Source organism: Crinia signifera, chromosome 1 (genome assembly GCF_055691185.1).
Source record: "Crinia signifera chromosome 1, ASM5569118v1, whole genome shotgun sequence".
Taxonomy (NCBI): Eukaryota; Metazoa; Chordata; class Amphibia; order Anura; family Myobatrachidae; genus Crinia; species Crinia signifera.
Window position 1 is genome coordinate 155,361,031 of NC_139217.1, and position 20,396 is coordinate 155,381,426.

Below are 20,396 nucleotides of genomic sequence, written 5' to 3' on the forward strand. Positions count from 1 at the left end.
CTGTCCGTGAGGTGAATGGATGCCGCTCACAGGCATCCATTTACCTCCTCCCTGCACAGTACAGAAAACAGCAGCGGAGGCTGTGTGTGCCCCCACCCAACCTCCATACTGACCACAAGATGCTGCGGTCAGGAGGTTGGGCTCCCCCATTGCTGTAAACGGGAGCTGGGTCCGATGACCCGGCATACCCATTTACACTGCCCCCCACCCGGGTCCTCACGGTGTTCCACCCTGGTCAGGACCAGGTTCGGATTCGTGGAGAAATGGATCCAGATATTTTTTTCCAGCTACCCCTCTTACACCAACATTGACCTGGGTCCACCAGGCAAAAACCCAGGTTTTTGTCTTGGTGTAAAAGGGGTATTATATATTCTGTATGATCCAGAATGAAATAGTTATATTACATGTGCCTACTCTCCTGGGACGTCCAGGAGACTCCCAAAGTTCGGTAAGTAGACAAAATCACCCTCATTCCATCCAATGTGATTTGAATCAGCAGGACAGATGGCGAGATATGTGATTCACTGTGGGGGCCTTGCCCGAGTCTCGCCAGGTGTGGAATATTTGAAATTCACAGCAAGTACCAGTTAAATTCATAAGAAATATCTAAAAACCCTAAATAAGGTAAAACTGGAAAAGAGTACGGATGGTGTAATGGTTAGTATTACTGGCCCTTATTCAGATCTGATAGAAGTACAAATTTGTTCTCAAAATGGGCAAAACCATGTGCACTGCAGGTGGGGCAGATATAACATGTGCAAAGAGAGTTAAATTTGGGTGGGGTATGTTGAAACTGAAATCTTAATTGCAGTGTAAAAATAATGCAGCTAGTATTTACCCTGCACAGAAACAAAATAACTCACACAAATCTAACTCTCTCTGCACATGTTACATCAGCCCCACCTGCAGTGCACATGGTTTTGCCCATTTTGGAGATCAAATTTGTACCGCGATCAGATCTGAATAAGGGCCAATGCCTCACAGCACTGCGGTCATGAGTTTGATTCCCACCATGGGTGGCTGTAGCTGTGCATTGTATATTCAGCGATGCAAATATGTGTCCGCTATATAAGAAACTGTTAATAAATAATCACTTTCATTGTGTTTGTATTACTAGACTAGCTGTGACTTGCCTGAACTTCACCTTTTGCAAAAGGTAATGTAAACTCTCCATGGACAAGCCCATTCTTTTCAAAGAAAATAACATCATGCTTGTTAGGCTTGCTCTGCGTTGAAGCGATCAGACTGCCAGAAGGTCTTATGTGTTAAAAAATAAAAGCCAGATGAAAAGAGTTTTAAAAAAAGAATCAGAACAGTAAAAACAGAGCACAGAAGCAAATGAAAACATCATTGGATCAAACAAATATACTAATTAAGCACACAAAAAAAGATTTTCTTAAAAGAATAAACATGGCCGCCATGTAAAAAGCATGCTTTGCTCCAATATTGACAATTGCAGATTCTAATCAAGCAACCAAGGGCCATGTTCCATTGGAATATATTTAAACTGTTTTGTATTATTAATTTGGTATTTTTTGTTAAAATATTTTGTTTTAAAAGCATACAAGAAACCTCACATTTAGTCCAAAACAAAAGAAACATAAGGTCTCAAGGAACACACAGAGGAAAGGAAAACAAAACGATCACAGAAACATGTGCACCCTCTGTCCAATATTATATGATATTCTGTATTTGATTTAATAACAGATTGATATGGGTATACATACAGTATAAAAGAAAATAGAAGTGAACTCATTTGCCAAACTCACAAAAACACATTGGGGGAAATTTACTAAGATGTGTATTCTACTTCACATGTGATGTTCTATGGGCAACCAATCAGATCCTGTCTACTATCTTCTAGAGGGTGCTAAATAAATAAGAAGTAGATTCTGATTGGTTGCCCATAGCAACATCACAAGTTAAGTAGAATACACATCTTAGTAAATTTCCCCCATTGCCTTATGATAAAATCAGCATATAAGAAAAGTCAGTCAATTGGTGTCTTCACGGTCAGTTCTATGTAGTGAGTATTAATGACTGTTCCATCTGTGCCCCACTACATCATAGTAAGGGAGGAATTCAATTCAATTCAATTAGGCCCAGTTTTTTTTCTGGTGATAAAACACAAAATCTGAGAAAAGCTCACGGCCTATGCGTTTCCGCTGCCGGATTCATTCAAACCTCCTATAACCTCTGATGACAAGAGGTTGTTAATTGTCTTAAATATGTAAGTAGAAATGAATACTGGGGCACAATGAACCACCTGCAAAAAGTTGGGTTGGAAAGTAACTTTAGACAGGTTGACCTGACCTGTCACTGACAAGCCGTGCTCTCCATATGTGAAGTCTGCACAGCAGAAGAAGACAAGCTGAGGCTGAACCTTCACCTGCACATAATCCAAAGCAACATACTATGAAAGCACAACGCTGGGCTTTACATATTTAAATGAATAAACTCACTTCCAGGACAGAGCTTGCTCCAAGCCTTCCACAGGTTCACTGGTAGACTGTAGGGAAAGCTCTCTGTTCCACACTCGGACCTTGCGGGAGCCTGTACAATCATCCAGAGAGAAAACAAAGCTGTCTTATTGTCTTTTCAGACTGTAATCAGTAGCTTTCATTTAATGACTAGAGATTAACATAGTTTCATGACAAACACAATTATGGAGTAATAGCTAAGGAGAAAAACACAATGAAAACCTAAAATTGATCCTCCATATATAAGAACTGTAATGCTGGGTACACACCAGAAGGACGATGATCATGCGACCAATTCCTTGAAATTGGACGATGGTCCCACGATCTGTTGGAGCACATGATCTGTACCCAGTCGAAGGGAGATTGACAAATCCTTACTGCAGCATGGAAAATCTTCAAAGTGCATCAGATCGGAATCGCATTGAAAACATTCTCAATTCTGTTTTTTTTTTTTCCATAAAATCGGTCAAAATTGCATCTAAATTGGGGGAATTGAGCCCAAATTGTACTGGTGTGTACCTAGCATAACACCAATTACAGTCAATGATTCTTAATATGACCCTGGAATCATCTTAGCTTAAATAAATATGCAAACCTTATATTCACTGTATCGTAACTGTGAATGTTTCCTAATCTTAATTTGTGTATGGGTATGTGCCTAAAAGTGAATTGCTAAGCATAATTGATATCATTATTTTATTAATGTTATGGTTAGGGTTTAGTTATGGCTTCACAAATTGTTTGTAACATTATACAGAGAAAGCATCATAAAAAGATACAAATAATACAATTGAAACAAGCAGTACAGGAGGAAGAAATGAAAGCAAGATTTATATACACAACAGATAACAGTGTATAGGGCAAGTACTCTCGCTTTGTGTGGGCACTCATGTTGAAAATAAAATAAAACAGAATTCAAATCCCAACTATATGGAACATAACGTATCGTTACAGTAATAACACAAATATCTAAAAAAAAAAATGTTATTGTGAGAAAATATATAGCTCTAATGATATGTCGGGCTTGGAAAGATATATTACAATCTTAAAACATAACTTTTATTGGTTATTTACAAAAAAGAGGGGTATATTCGATCAGTATATACTGTACACACACACACACACACACACACACACACACATATGAATATAAGTATTAAATAAAAAGACAGAAAAAACCTGATTACAAATCGGGACACTAAAGAGGAATAAACACCCATAATATCAATGCCTAGATGTTGGAAGACAATTAGAAGGGCTATTAACAGGGGTCGATCCTATTAACCCCAAATTAACCATAACTCACAGCCTTTCGCAAGGCCGAATTCACTGAAAATTGCTTGCACCCCTATGGAGGTGCGCGCACTTTTCAGCGAATTCGTCCCGCCATAAAGTGCACCCGGTGTTGTGATGATTCGCAACTCACGAATCATCCGCACCGTTCGGGGTTAATAAGATCGACCCCATAGTCTCCTTATATAGTTAACTAATGATGCATCTTAAGTAATTGGGGAACCATATTAACCATCTGGTCCTTGTTAATCATCAACAAGCAGTTTGTCTAAAGTAGGCTATCTGCAATACGATTGAAGCAGAGAAATTGCTGAGTCTGTTTAAAAATTAGTGGCACACAAATTAAACAGTAATGGGATATACCTAGTACTGTCTATTACATATGAGAATACATACACGTAATCCTTACCCACCCCTCTAACCATATCTTTCCACAGCCTAACCCTAACTCTAACCCCCTTGAAGCCTAAGCCCTACCTAAATTTACCTTCAGGGATTTCACAGTCAGTATTGTGAAAAACCTTATGGAGAGATGAAAGGAAGGAGAAAACTTATGCCTCTGGTACCAGGATGCACAAGTCCACCATAAGGTGGTTATGTTGAGCTCAGCTTGCAAGACTTCAGCATGGTTGGAAAAACCGCTTCCAGAATATTCTTCGCCTCAAAAGCAACACCGTCAAATGCAGTCCCTATAAGGCAGGATGAATGGCCCCTGATAAAGTAGGTCTGGGCAGTCTGGAAGAAGCTAAGGGGACTCCCCATCAGAAGACCCTGAATGACTAAATACAACGACTGATGTGACCAGTCCTGAGCCACCAAAATAATGGTCTGTTATTGCGTTGGCTGCTAGAGCTCCCAAATCTATCCTACAGGAGCAATCTCATCTGGATCTCTATCTGAGGGTTGATCTAAATATCATCTCTATGCAACTTCTGCCTCTGAAGTGTTTGATTTCTTCAAAAAGCAAGGATTATACTCACGATAACACCTTTTCTTCGGAATACTTCATGGCAGCCATTACATTGGGTTCATCCCTCTCTCCTCTCCAATTAGACAGGTAGTTTTTTCCCTTAGGATCCAGCCCCTCCTCTATATAATCTGGCACCTCCCCATAGACCATAGTCTTTGACTGTCTCCGTCCTGATCCTAGGGAAAAACACAAATAGGGAGGGCCAACAAATTTTTGGGCTGCCATGAAGTATTCCGAAGAAAAGGTATTATCGTGAGTATAATCCTTGCTTTCTCCTTCATACTTCATGGCAGCCATTACATTGGGATGTACCAAAGCAGTAGGGTGGGTTATACTATACCTCAAGCCAAGACTTGCTTAAGAACTTCACTTCCAAAACTAGGGCTCGCGACATCCAATGCATAATGCTTAGAGAAGGTATGCAAGGAAGACCAGGTGGCTGCTTGACAGATTTCCTTAGCCGAAACTTTGGCCTCTCTCGCCCAAGAAACCGCCATTGCCCTTGTTGAGTGAGCCTTAATACCCTCAGGAACTTCACGACCAACTTTTCTGTAAGTGAAGGCAATTACCTCTTTTAGCCACCTTGACATTGATTGTTTTGACGGAGCCAACCCTTTCTTTGCCCCCTGGGGAATCACGAATAGTGCTTCTGACTTCCTGAACCCCATTGTCCTGTGTAGATATATCTTGATAGCTCTCAAGACATCTAATGTATGCAACTTTTCCTCTTTCTTCGTCAGAGGATTTTGGAAAAAACAAGGCAAAACAATCTCTTGACTTAAATTAAATGAGGAAACCACCTTGGGTAGAAAGGCCGGTCTAGTCCTCAATACTACCCGATCCGGGAAAATCTTCAAATACTGTTCTTTAATGCACAGAGCATGAATATCTCCCACTCTTTTTGCTGAGGTTATTGCAACTAAAAATAACATCTTCCATGTTAGAAACTTTAACTTCGCTCTGTCCAACGGCTCAAACGGAGCCTCCATTAGTCCATTCAAGACTAAATTAAGATCCCACTGGGGGATTATTGACCTAATCCTAGGCCGGATTTTCTTGATAGCTTGGCAAAATCTTTTAATTAAACTATGCTCCGCTAGTTTCCTATCCAGCAGCACACTCAGTGCCGATATCTGGACCTTGAGTGTCGAAGCCGAAAGCCCTTTGTTAAGCCCATCACAAAGGAACTGTAACACTTGGGGAATGTTTGCTTTAGGAAAACTGAACTTGTCCTTGGACCATGCTGCGAACACCCGCCATATTCTATAATAGATTTCTGACGATATCTTCTTCCTTGCTTGGAGAAGTACCTCAATGACTTCCGGGGATAAATTTTTGTCTCTCAGCTGCCGCCTTTCAATTTCCAGGCCGCTAAATTCAATTTGTGAGGCTCTTGACAGTTGACTGGGCCCTGCTTGAGCAAATCTTGAGTCACTGGAAGAAACACTGGACCCGCAATCGCCATGCTCTCTAACATGGGGAACCAAGCCCTCCTGGGCCAGTAGGGTAGAATGGCTATGACTTGGACCCCTTCTGTTCTGATCTTCCACAATGTCCTGTGAATGAGGGAAATTGGGGGAAACACATACCCCAGGTGAAACTCCCAACTCTGAGATAGGGCGTCCACTCCGCTTGACCCCCAAGTTGGGTATCGGGAGTAGAATTGTGGCAGCTTCTTGTTGGCCGCTGAAGCCATGAGATCCACCTCCGGTTGACCGAACTGCTCCACTATTCTCTGAAAAACTGAATCCTTCAGTTCCCACTCGCCCGGAACCACGCTCGTGCGGCTCAAATAGTCTGCGAGCTGATTGTCTTCCCCTAACACATGGAGCGCTGATATTGACAGCAGATTCTCCTCGGCCCAACACATGATGTTTCGAACCTCTTCTAAGAGCACGTGACTCCGTGTACCTCCTTATCTGTTGACATAGGAGACGGTAGTGGCGTTGTCCGAAAAAATGCGCAGGTGCGCACCTCTGATATCTTCGCTGAAGAATTCTATTGCCTTCCAGACGGCTCTTAGTTCCCTGTGATTGGAGGAAAACTCTGACTCTCGAAGGGACCACAGACCTAGGCATGTCCTGCCCAGACCATGAGCCCCCCAACCCATGGCACTGGCGTCTGTGGTGATCACCCTGTAACGGGGGCTTGCCAGTGAAGACTTTCTTGGTACTAGCTGATCGGCCTCCCACCATATTAGGGATTTTTTGACTGCCTCTGAGATTTTTATCTTCCTTTCCAGCGGCACCAGTCTTCTCGAGTAACCAAGGAGGGACCACTGGAGAGGCCTCATCCTCCATCTGGCCCATGGGATTATGTCCACCGTAGACGCCATCATCCCTAAAAGGCTCATTGCTGATCTGAGTGGTATGCGATCCTCCTCGTAGATTGTCGAGATTAGTTGTTGGATTTTCTCGCATCTCTTTGTGGATAAGGACATTTGGAACCTTACGGTATCCACCAACACCCCCAGAAACTGAAGACTCTGTGTTGGCCTCAGACAACTCTTCTCCCAATTCAATAGCCACCCGTGTTCTTGAAGAAACTGAATGGTGTAGTCCCTTGCTGTGATCACCTCTTCTTCTGACGGTGCCACAATCAACAGATCGTCTAGATATGCCCATATCATGACTTTCTTTTTTCTCAGTTCTTCTATCAACACCACTAGAACCTTGGTAAAGACCCTTGGTGAAGAGGTGAGGCCGAAGGGTAGACAGGTGAACTGGTAATGATCGTGACCTATGCAGAATCGCAGATATTTTCTGTCGCCTGGGAAAATGGGAATATGGAAGTAGGCGTCTTTTAGGTCGATAGAGACCATATAATCGTTTCTTCTCAATCCCATCAGGATAGACTTTGTGGTCTCCATGTGGAAACTTCTCTTCTTTATGCGCAAGTTTAATTTTCTTAAATCTAATATAGTTCTGTAACCTCCAGAACTCTTGCTGACTATGAAAAGACGAGAATAAAAACCGGACCCTTTCTCTTCCTCCGGGACTTCCACCACTGCTCCTGACGCGATGAGTCCCTTTAAACTTAAATTTAGAGCTTCCCTTTCTATCTTCGAAACTGGGATCTCTGAAACACAAAATTTTGCCATTCTTGGCCTTGACATGAATTCCAGCCGATAGCCCGTCTTGACTACCTCCAGAACCCATTTGTCTCGGACGGTTTGTTCCCAGATGCGAGCGAAACCCAACAGCCTTCCAGCTACCTGGGCCTGCTCCACCATGGGACCACCGTCACTGCTTCTGTGTGGCTCCAGAACTTTCGCCTCTTTTCTTGACGTACCACCGAAAAAAGGCTCTGGACGTCCCCTGCGCGTATCTGTCCCGGACAGACCTGCCTGGCCTGTAGGATTTGGCCTGTCTATACGTTTGTCTGGAAGAATATGAGGAAAACCTCCCTCTTCTATCCTGTGGTAATCTGACTGATTTACCACCTGACATTCTTTGAATCATCTGATCCAAACGACTGCCAAAAAGGAAAGCACCCTCATAAGGCAATGTCGCTAGCTTGTTCTTTGAATGGGAGTCTGCCGCCCATGACTTAAGCCATAAAGCCCTGCGGGCCACCAACCCTGATGTCAGGGATTTTGCTGCAAAATCAAGACCATCTAGAGAGGCCTCACACATATAGTCCACCGCTAGCTGAATCTGGGTAAGACTCTTGCAGATCTGATCCCGGGAAACCTTTTCCTGTATGTCCTCCTGTAAGGCAGAACACCAGATCCTGAGAGCCCGAGAGAGGGAGGCCAAGGCCACTCCTGATTTTAGCGAGACTGAGGCGGAGATGTGTAATCTTTTCAGAGCACTCTCCATTTTCTTATCCATTGCGTCCTTGAGTGACGCCCCATCCTCAAGGGGAATGGTAGTACGAGTCGTCACTTCTGACACTGCTGCGTCGACTTTGGGTATATTACACCATTTAATGAATTCTTCATCCTCAATGGGAAACATTTTTTGAATTCTCTTAGTCGACCCCACTCTCTTGTCGACACCCTGCCACTCTTTAGCTAGGATATCCTTCACAACTTTGTGTACTGGAAAAGATCTCCCTTTTTTGGATCGATCCTCAAACAATGCATCAAACTCAGACTTTGCAGGCTGTTTATAGTTAAGTGTCCTATAAAGATTTTTTAGCACTGCCTCTACCAACTCCACATTAAACAGACGCTCGTCCTCCAACACTTCGCCTGATTCAGCTGATGAGCCACCAGACTCCTCCTTGTCCACATCATCATGCACAGACACATCCCCGTCATCCTTATCAAGGCTAGTCTGGGACCTGGACCTTTTATTCCCTGCATATTCCTCCTTGGAAATAAAATTTGTCTTCATCCAGTCTCTCATTTCAGCTAATTGGGCCGATATATTCATTCCAACATCTCTTTTTGTCAGGCACTCTAAACACAGCACTGTCTCTCCGACAAAAGCTCTATCACATCCTGGACAGACTTTAGTATTCTTAGTCTTAGCCACTTTCTTTCTGGGCACTGAAGGCACACTAAAAACAAGAGAAAGATACTAACTATCTGACTGACAACTGGCATGAATAGCGTGTCCTCTATGAGAGGACTTACCTGGGCGGCGGTGTAACATTTTTCTGAGAGGCATCCTCCATGGTAACAGTTCCTGGCTTCTACCAGACCAAAACGTCCTGTGTCCACAAAACACAGCCCCGCACCTGTAACACCGACCAGGCGCCTTTTAAATACATGCCGCCCGAGCAGCCAGCGTCCCCCTCCTTCCCGCCGGCGCCAGTCAGCCTGGCGCGTACTTCCGCGTAGCTGGAACGCACGCGGCCGTGACCCGCACGCCGCGTGCATCCGCCGGAAGTGACGCGCGTCTCCAGGCGCAGCCTGAGACCGGACTGCCGAGGGAGCCCAGCGCGCTCACCATGCGAGTCGGGGCCTGCATACGGACACCGGGAGACGTAGGAGACGCCGGATACCTGACTGAGGTAATACTTACACGCACCAGCGGGGAGGGACGCTGAGGGTTACCAGTTAATGTCCTTGCCACCGGCCCCGGACATACTTAGGCTTGAGGCACCACCAGCCTGACCGCCCAGGTCTCCGATAGCATAACCAGCCTACCGGGTATATATAAGAAAAAAAAAAAAAAAATAATAAAGATAAACTAACTGACTACCTGTCAGACAGAAGGAGACAGGAAAAAGACTATGGTCTATGGGGAGGTGCCAGATTATATAGAGGAGGGGCTGGATCCTAAGGGAAAAAACTACCTGTCTAATTGGAGAGGAGAGAGGGATGAACCCAATGTAATGGCTGCCATGAAGTATGAAGGAGAAAGTAGAGTTTTATAGAAATGTACAACTCAGAATTTTGCCTATTTCTAAGCAGTCAAAACCCTATCCAATTTTCTCAAACTCTGCCGCTAAATCACACCTCTCTTCTCATTAATGAAACCTGTTCCAAAGGCAACTGTGCCGGAAAGAACACTACACATGGAAAGCGCTCCTGCATTTGTTCTAGTGACAATGTGATTGGTGTCTGGCTCTTTTACACTGCCCCATTGTGTTTGTGGATGCATGCAACTGGTAAGCTATTACATTATTATTACTACATTAACCTGTATACTGTATCCATATTCAGACCACTCTTGCAGACTCACACTTTTACAGATTACATTACCTGTTTCAGGGCAGATGGCACTCACTGCGAATAACTGTCCATCCCCTCTCCAGGTAACTCGAGGTCTACGGTCATCCCAGGGCAAAGCCGGCTGAACAGTCTAGTAGGATATTTAAAATAATATTATTAATGTTAATCCACTGTTTAAACAACCCATGCTTCTTCCGCTAGGTCTTGCCAATGATGGCCGACTGAATATGTCGCTGATGGCACGCAGTAGCATGCATCATGCATCGTCATCGACAACGATTTTACAAAATATATCATCCGTGTCCAAACTCAGAAGTATAGCTGTCCTCGATGAGATCTTCAGATTGAGATGCATGTATATATATATATAGATATAGATATCTATCTATCTATCTATATATATATATATATATAGATCTATATATATATATATATATATATATAGATCTATATATATATATATATATATATATATATATATATATATATATATATATATATATATATATATATATATATATATATATATATATATATATATATATATATATATATATATATAGAGGACAGGGGTTTGGCACTCCTTGTAACAGCAAAAACAGCAGCGCCGGTGCCTACACAGAGGATTGGTAGGAGATTTGTGGTGAGGCACTCGTGGCAATTGTAATCCAGAACAAAGCTAGCCAACAGGAGATAGCAGCAACGTTTCAATTTATTACTTCAAATTTTCGTCAGGTTACCATATCGAAGACATCACTAATGACCCGCAGTAGTGTGCAACATTAAAGATATAGGGCCAGATGCACTAAGCTTCAAAAAGTGGTAAAATGGAGGGAGTGATAACAACCAGCTCCAGCCTGTAACATGGCACGCAGGAGCCGATTGACTGGTTGTTTATCACTCTACACTTGAAGCTTAGTGCATCTGGCCCATAGTGCGTACACTCTAGATGCTATAATTGAAAATGTTGTTATGACTGGCGATTATAGTTTAAAATATTATCTAATGTGTACAAGGCATTAGTGAAAAATGCCATAGGTGCAATTCTAATCAAGAACACTTAGGTTAGCCGCAGTTAACCACATCAGTAGTACTGATATAAAACAGCATATACTATATAATGTACTTAACTAAGGGACAATACATAACAGAATTAATAAAAAGCAGAGGAATGCCACATAACACCACACTGGATACAATTCGAAAAAAATACTGCAACTAAATTACAATGGATTATGATTTAATAGAATATAATAATTAATATGAATTGGTATTTATATGAAAGTTTTCATCAGAATATCAGTGTTGCAATCAAATATTATGAGAGACTCTAGTAGGGGAGAATTTTCAGAGTAGGTAGACCTGTAACCAGGTTACTTATTCTGTGTACACAAGTGGCGATTTAGACTATATAGTTAAAGATCGATAGCAAGTTAGTGCAAATCGCACAGTGTTCGATCGCACCAGATTACGGTGCACAGTCATGCAGCATCGGAAACAGAAAGTCGGAACGAGAGCGATGCTGCTCAATGCAACACGACCCACGTTCCACCCACCACCATACCTCCCTCCCTGCCAGTCAATGCAATCACCCCCAGCGCTTGCCGATACCGAATCGGTGGTCGCCGGACAGTGTATCAGATTGTGTAAACAGGTAAATCCTGTTGCATGTCAATATTTAAGAAAACTATGCTCTGATAAGCTACAGTATGAACATATTGGTAATGTGACTGAGGGGCAGCTGCGGCTTAACAAGCCATAAGAGAGGTTGTAAATAAAAGTCTATCCACAGAAAAAAAGTCTTTGAATTTGCTATGAATTATAAGAAGATTGGAGGGTACTTGTTTTCTAGCACGGCGCCCAAGATTTTCATCTTATGGCATCTTATGCGATCGCATCGCATGCCATATAGCCACATAAGATGCATGCGATGCGATACGTTTTTTAATTGTATAAGCACCCTAATGGGTGCTTACAATGTTAAATGCACCCCCACGCCACTCCCAACCCGAAGCGTGGCGAGCGTAGCGGATACGCGTCCTCCGACCTTTTCATACCCCCACTATACACGTCGGCGTGGAGCTTATTTTATATAGTGTGGCGAGCGCAGCGAGCCACCGAGCCCCGCGAGGGGATGCGTATTACTTTACATGTATTGCGCGTCCCCTCGCGGGGCTTGCTGCGCTTGCCACGCTTCAAGCTCGCCACACTATCTTAAATCAACTCCACGCCGATGTGGATAGTAGGGGTATGAAAAGGTCGGAGGACGCATACCGCTGCGCTCACCAAGCTCCGGGTTGGCGTTGATCCTGGGGGTGGCGTTGACAATGGGGGGGGGGGGCATTTAACATTGTAAGGACCCATCAGGGTGGTTGTACAATAAAAAATTGTATACCATCGCATTGTTTGCCATTGTATGGCATACGATGCGATTCGATTTTTTATTGTACAATATCGCGTTGCATCGCATCCCATGGTATACCATATTTAGTCTTATGGTATATGATGCGATGGGCGCCGTGCTAGGAAACAAGTACCGATTGGAGTTTTATTTATAATACAATAAAATACAGTATTTTCTTTAAACCAAATATTTTGTATGATGTTTTATCTATTCTGGGGAACAACATAACAAACCTGGATAAATTATAGATATTTATATAATAAAAGCGTTACAACTGTATTCAAAATATTAATGTGTCAGAATATCTGCTCAGGAAAACTCTCACAAACGTTCACATACGTCAGAAGCATTTTAACTTATTATAGATATATTTTAATTTAATTAAATGACATATTACAATACAAAGCATGTTTATAATCTGTTCTTATCAATAGTAAGATGATGCGCTACCTTTACTTTCTGTCGAGCTGCCTGTTTTCCTTCAGATCCATGGAACTGGGTCTCTTTTTTGCCCCAACCAACCGTGATAAATTTTCCTGTTGAAGTTAATAAAAAAGAAGTATTTTTTGAATCTTTATAGTGTAGAGGATAATTATAGCAAATATAGAAACGTATCTGTGTCGGTAAGAGGCCATAACATAAGAGAGAGTTACCTTCCCCAAAGTCATCCTGGTGTATGGGTACTTCAGCAACTGGTTGGAAATCTTTTGTCATCAAAATAAGTGTCTGCTGACCTTCAATAATAAAAAATAAGCTATTGGTCATGATAGCATTGATTACCATATCAAATACTTAATATATAAAAACTTTATTTAAAGGTGCATACACACAGAAGGATTTGGCACTAAGGGAAGCCCATAGGCTTCCATAGGGTTACGCCATATAGAACTGGCGTAACCCCCCGCAGCAAAGGCGGTAGGGCTTTGCTGCATATGAAAATGCGGTAAAAACCCAGAAAACTGGCTTTTTACAGCATTTTTAGTTTGGTAAATCTCACCCACAGTGTCCAGTTCTGGAGGTCATATCTTCAGAAGTATATAAATGGTACAAAGAAGGGCAACTAAAATGGTGCATGACCTACATCACGAAAACATACACAGTAAGACTAAAAAAATCTCAATATGTATAGTTTAGAGCAGAGAAGGAAAGCGGGGGAATATGTTAGAAACGTTCAAATATATCAAGAGTTTTAACAAGGTCCAGGAGGGAAACATTCTTCACATGAAGACAAACACAAGAACACAAGGACATGCACTGAACTTAGAGGGAGGTAGGTTCATGGGAAATCTGAAGAATTAAGGATTAAATAAGGTTCGACTAAACAATATGGTTAAAAAAGGGGCAGACTAGATGCGCCAAATTGTTCTTATATGCCATCAAATTATATATTTCTATGTTAACGATAACAAAAATAAAAGAAATAAATAAAAATAACAATATGATTTAAAACATGATACATTGTATTGCAAGTTGTGCTTGATTTATATAAATAGCTGAGGACTGACATGATTTTGAAACATAAAACAATATTGTATTTAGTAGTGTTATGAACTCTGTATATAAAACATCACATACACATCGCAGAATATATACCTGTGATAAGAAGTACAAGCTCCTGATCAGGGCTCCAACTCATGGTAATAATACCACTATCCACACTGCCAACACATTCCAACTGCAAGCAAAAACAAAAGAAACTTATACAAACCCCATGCAGACATTTTTATAAAAGACAGGAGAGATAAAATATTCTCATTATTCATATTTATGCAATAAATTACTAGTGGTATTAAAGTAGTTTTATTTATTGCAATTAACATTGAAATAAAAGGAATATTTTGCTCAACGCAACATATTTTTATTCAGAGAATCTGTGGGGATATGAGGGGTTAAGTCCTAAACCAAAAGGTGACAGCGCACTAGTAAATACATTTATATGTACTATGTGGGGCAATTCAATTAGCTGCGAGTCTTCAGAAGGCAAAACTTGCACATTTTGACTTCATGCAGGCACCCAAGATTAGAGCAATTAAACTAGAAAGGCCAGTCCGCTGTACTCACAAATGCAAAATAATAAAAAAGTAGGGAGACCTCATTGGACACCAAAAAAGTCAACTGTTGTTAGCGGAATCACATAGAAGGCTATTAGTGTACATAAGTATAAGACTAGATGCTTTTAAAAGGTGTCAAATGTCTGATTTGTGCATTTTTTTAAATAATGTAAAAATCTTACAAATTTTCATTCAATTACAATGGAATTAAATAAAAACCACCCCAAAAAAGTAGAAATACATGGTGATTTGAGGCCACTTTACAATAAAAAAAATAAATCATAAACATCAAATACTTTTTATTGACGTATTTTTATTAAAATTGGAAACAAAAGAAGGGGCGCTCCATAGTGCGTAAAAGATTTGTTCAGATAAGAACACAGTATCCATGACAATAATAAAATTGCTTGTACCAAAGTAAAAAACTCTGTGGGCTAGTTACCACAAGATGTGTACGTACAATGACCAGGCATATACTCCTTCAGCCGTCCAAACAGATGGCGGGGACCACTTCGAAGCCGCTGACACTGGCATGTGCCTTGACAAGCAGGCAGCCAGAGCAGAAGGCAGACAGAGGTGGATGTAGCCTAGGTGCAGGTAAGTGCGTCGCTAAGCCCCGCCCTAATGCATTTTGTCACCGCTCATCGAAGAATATATTCAGACCATAGACCAATCAAAACCTGCCTACATATGTTCACATATACAACAGCTGCATTACAGGCATTACAAATGAAAAGAAATTTAGCTTTCTGTGCTTATTTTTTGGTAATCACTACTAAATGCTGTCATGAATGAATTCTGCACACAAATAATTTGAAAAAACTTCAATGTTTCTATTTTGTACTGACTAGTCATATAACATAAATTTACATAACATTACACATGAAATACATATTACAAAAAGAACATTAATAAAAATATATAATGAGAATCCTGTATAGCAATATAATAAGCAAAATACCGTTAACACTAAAAGATGGATCTTAATTGCAATGAAATTAATTCTCTAACATAAAGCTTTGATATAAATGATTTTAAAAGTACTGTCCCCAATAATATCCAGGTTAGGAGTGGCACACCTTGTATATAGAACGGTGTCTGTGGCTGAACACTTAACACAGATCTTCAATATTGGGATGAAAGTTCATCAAATGTACACACACATAATATATATATATATATATATATATATATATATATATATATATATATATATATATATACACACATATCTCATATAGAAAGCATGGGCACTCAGGGACTGCAGATAAGTGTGAAGCATGGGACAATTTTTTTTCCATTCTGGGCAACGTTTTGGGGTCAATCCCCCATCGTCAGGACATACACCATGTACACCATATTATATGTCCTGACGACAGGGGTTTGACCCCGAAACGTTGACCAGAATGGAATAAAATTGATCCCATACTTCACACTTATCTGCAGTCCCTGAGTGCCCGTGCTTTCTATATGGTATATTGAAGGTGTTTTCCAAAAACCTCCAGTGGTTGGCAACGGGGCAGGGTATCATCTACAGCTTACATTAGACCTGAGTGACTGTATATATATATATATATATATATATATATATATATATATATATATATATATATATATATATATATATATATTCATGTTGAATAATCATGTTGAATGTGTTTTAAATGACTCTATAATAAATTCAAAAAGGTAAGTCTGTTGGATATTTATCGCTGTGAATCTAGCTGATCTCCAATATGGAGAACGGGGCTTCTAGGCGGGCAAGTGAATGGGACCTCAGACACTGGGTTTAAATACTGTGGCGCTCCATAGTCAGTACACCTCAGGATGAAAGACATACTTTAAAATGGGAGTAGGAATCCCACGGTCTATGCAAGGCTGACACGCCTCTGCCAGTCCGGTGCACTGCTACATCGTTTTGCCCACAAGTTTCTACCGGGAAGGAATTCCGATCTATTAAATGCTAGCTGGTTTTTTTTTCAGCAGGTCGGAATGTTCCGACCTGCCAAAAATCAGGTGGACTGGCGGAATAGCTGCTAATCCACTTGCTTTTGATGGAAACACAGCCATTGCCAAAAGATTTTGGCCATGTTTCCGTCAATCTCAATCCAACATGAAAATAAGTCAGTATAGAAAAGAAAGGGTGAGAAGGTGCAGATTGCGCTTGAAGCAGCTCTTGTTTAAAGTGACAGTAGAAGGGTAACACAAGACCCTTTACATAGGATTAGAGAAGAAGGTAACTGTAACTTCAATGATGAGCGCTAGAATAAACAAATGGTGGTACTCCCCTGATTTTGTTGTTCTCCCACGGTGCTCCTCCAAAGATTTATTGGGAGTAGTGTATGTGGAGAGAAGAATTGGTGGAGATACCTCGTGTAATACTGATAAATCAATTCGTATATTTATATAAACAGTCCTCTAAGTATGTAGAAATGGTAATATATACGGGGAGTTCTCCCCTTCTCAAGTTACTCACAAGTGTCGGAGTAAATCAGGCGTGTCATAAAGTTCTTATTGCATCCAAAGAATTCTGCAGTCACCACTAAGATAAAAGTAGTTTGACTTTATTACAATATTAAAATAGTAGGTGTAGAACAAATGGGGTACTCATCTTATGGGTTCGCAGGGGTCAGCTGAAAGGTGGTGTCACCAGGAAGTGACGGGGCCCCGTTTCCTGGAGTGGTCAGCCGTCCTTTGTCCCCAAAGTGGTGAGATCCCCCAATACAGGTCAGTCAGCACCCAAGGTGCTGACTGACCTGTATTGGGGGATCTCACCACTTTGGGGACAAAGGACGGCTGACCACTCCAGGAAACGGGGCCCCGTCACTTCCTGGTGACACCACCTTTCAGCTGACCCCTGCGAACCCATAAGATGAGTACCCCATTTGTTCTACACCTACTATTTTAATATTGTAATAAAGTCAAACTACTTTTATCTTAGTGGTGACTGCAGAATTCTTTGGATGCAATAAGAACTTTATGACACGCCTGATTTACTCCGACACTTGTGAGTAACTTGAGAAGGGGAGAACTCCCCGTATATATTACCATTTCTACATACTTAGAGGACTGTTTATATAAATATACGAATTGATTTATCAGTATTACACGAGGTATCTCCACCAATTCTTCTCTCCACATACACTACTCCCAATAAATCTTTGGAGGAGCACCGTGGGAGAACAACAAAATCAGGGGAGTACCACCATTTGTTTATTCTAGCGCTCATCATTGAAGTTACAGTTACCTTCTTCTCTAATGAAAATAAGTCAGATTGAGGTAGGGAGGACAGCGTCGGGTGAGCAGCAGCAGCTTACATGGCGCCATCCACCTGTCCACTGCCTCTTGCACCCTCCTGCTGCCTCCCATAACCACCCACCCAGTCAAGATACTAGTGCACGGGTAAGTTCAATAATGTCCCCGCACATGACCAGCGCCCTGGCTGCAAGCCGTGTGTCATCCTTCTACTATAGTGCTACAGACTGGAGCAACTCCTGGAGCACAGTTGACCTGGTGAACTACTCTCCCACTCCTCCCCTGAGGGTCCATAGTAGGTGGGAGATGTGAAACAGAACTTCATGAGTGCTTATGCTACCCCTTCCCTCCACTCCAGCAAAGCTCTTATGAAGAATTTCATAAACACAAAGTAAAGGGAAAAATAAAGAAAGGAAAGTAATGAAAAAAAAAATACATATACATATATATATATATATATATATATATATATATATATATATATACATATATATATATATATATATACATATTTTGTCGACAATTAGACATAATTTGTTGACATTCAGCATGTCAACACTGATGACATACTGACATGCTAACAACACTGACAAATCGGTGATTTCGGAGGCAAGTATCTTACTTAAAACTAAGTCTACTCGTCGGCTGCAGCTAATGTTGTAAAACTGCGGTTGCAGCAGTATGTCCCTATCATGTGTACTTTACTTATCTTCATTGTGAACATGTCGACAATTCAACAATATGTTGACATTTTGACCTTTGACATAATGTATGCATCCCAAGAATAGGCGCATATCAGGGATCTATTTTGTTTGCACTGACCTAACAAACAAATCATAAACGTTGTCATGAAAATTACCTGACCAGTGTTGAGGCCACACAAAATGACATCACCCGTAGCAGTGGCAATACACACTGACTGCTGGTCAGGAACATCCTGTATCCCAACAACCTGGCCACTGCCGTCTTCTGGTAGAAAGCTCTCCGCTGTTAATGAAACATCAACAATGATCTGCAGTGAGACAAAAAAAAGTAATGTATTGATAAAAGTGAGCACACAATACAGTATGTGTCTGAAAGATTAAAATTGTAAAACAAAGCTCAGAATCAAAAACAATTCCCCATCCATTTTTGTAATCATAATTAGCAAATCAGGGATCTTTAATGCACAGGTGGATTGCCCTGGTGGATTGACAAACATCAGTTGCTGCTAATCTGTGTTTTTGATCAGTAGATTGGATTGAGGAATCCAGGAAATGCAGTTTGCAATAATTCATGACCTTTATTACGTTTATTGGCGGTCATACATCAGCGTCACATTTCCCGGATTCCCCAACCCCATCTGCCGATCTGTATGAATTATCTGTTTTCAGTTTGGGAATTAGAGAAGTTTTGTATGTTAGCAATCCCCAATGTGTTGTTCCAGATCACTTTTTTGGTCAGGATCGATAAATTGTGCAAATGCAACAGGTTAAAATTACTGATACCCAGACCCCGGCATTGGGGAAATCAGGGGATTGCAGCAATCAGTTGCAGATGTATGGGCCCCATAAGGATGTGGTGTAGTAAGTAGCCACCTAGATAGACAGACAAGAGAAAATGCAACACATGTTGTTTCTCAGATGAAATAACACTTTTCAAGTTAAGCCTTAAGGGCCCCATACACTACTGCAAGGTAACACATTCATACCTCACATGCGACACCCAGCCAACTACCTGCTGGGCTCCCGGGCAGCAGGATCAAAACGGGTGTGCTCCTTTTGCATACGATGTATCGTATGCAAAGGATCTGAATCTCCAGATCCGATTCACAGCGGACTGCATCCAGACATAAAACACATACGATATGACACTTTTCACACAATTTATCAAATCGTGTGAAAATGGGACATATTGGATAAGTGTATGGGCACCTTAACAAAGTATTTCCTAAACAGGTTTAGTGCAATCCATGTACCATATTTTATTTCTCAGAGCACATTTTGAAAGGAATGGAAGAAACAACGGTCATTTTCTGCTTTTAACTTTGTTACCTTCCTGTACTGCTGTAAGATGCGGATTATGGGAAGGTCGATTTTGACTGATTTGATTCAATTTCAGTGCCAACACTGCTGTGAGAGATCTGACAATATCCACTACAAAGTCGTACAAGTCATATGAAGTACTTTAGTTTTTGCTGTCAAATGATCTGAAGTCAATTACTGTAATTGAAATTTAGTTAAATATTGCGCCAAACAAGAACAGTTGCTGTGAGCAACGCTGGCATTTTTAGTGGATATTTTCCACATCTCTCACAGCAACGTTGTCCCTCAAAGGG

The 20,396-nt window shown here is 41.2% G+C and overlaps 1 protein-coding gene across 2 annotated transcripts in view; it reads right to left on the reverse strand.

Annotated features, from left to right (window-relative positions):
- ELP1 (elongator acetyltransferase complex subunit 1) overlaps window positions 1-20,396 on the reverse strand; it is a 68,400-nt gene that overhangs the window by 41,487 nt on the left and 6,517 nt on the right. For both annotated transcript variants that reach the window (XM_083174931.1, XM_083174934.1), the window contains exons 3-9: window positions 18,939-19,091; window positions 14,367-14,448; window positions 13,427-13,507; window positions 13,224-13,309; window positions 10,400-10,499; window positions 2,463-2,553; window positions 1,134-1,257 (exon numbers count right to left, since the gene is read on the reverse strand). In XM_083174931.1, the coding sequence (XP_083031057.1) occupies window positions 1,134-1,257; window positions 2,463-2,553; window positions 10,400-10,499; window positions 13,224-13,309; window positions 13,427-13,507; window positions 14,367-14,448; window positions 18,939-19,091 (717 nt within the window). The remainder of the gene's footprint in view (window positions 1-1,133; window positions 1,258-2,462; window positions 2,554-10,399; window positions 10,500-13,223; window positions 13,310-13,426; window positions 13,508-14,366; window positions 14,449-18,938; window positions 19,092-20,396) is intronic.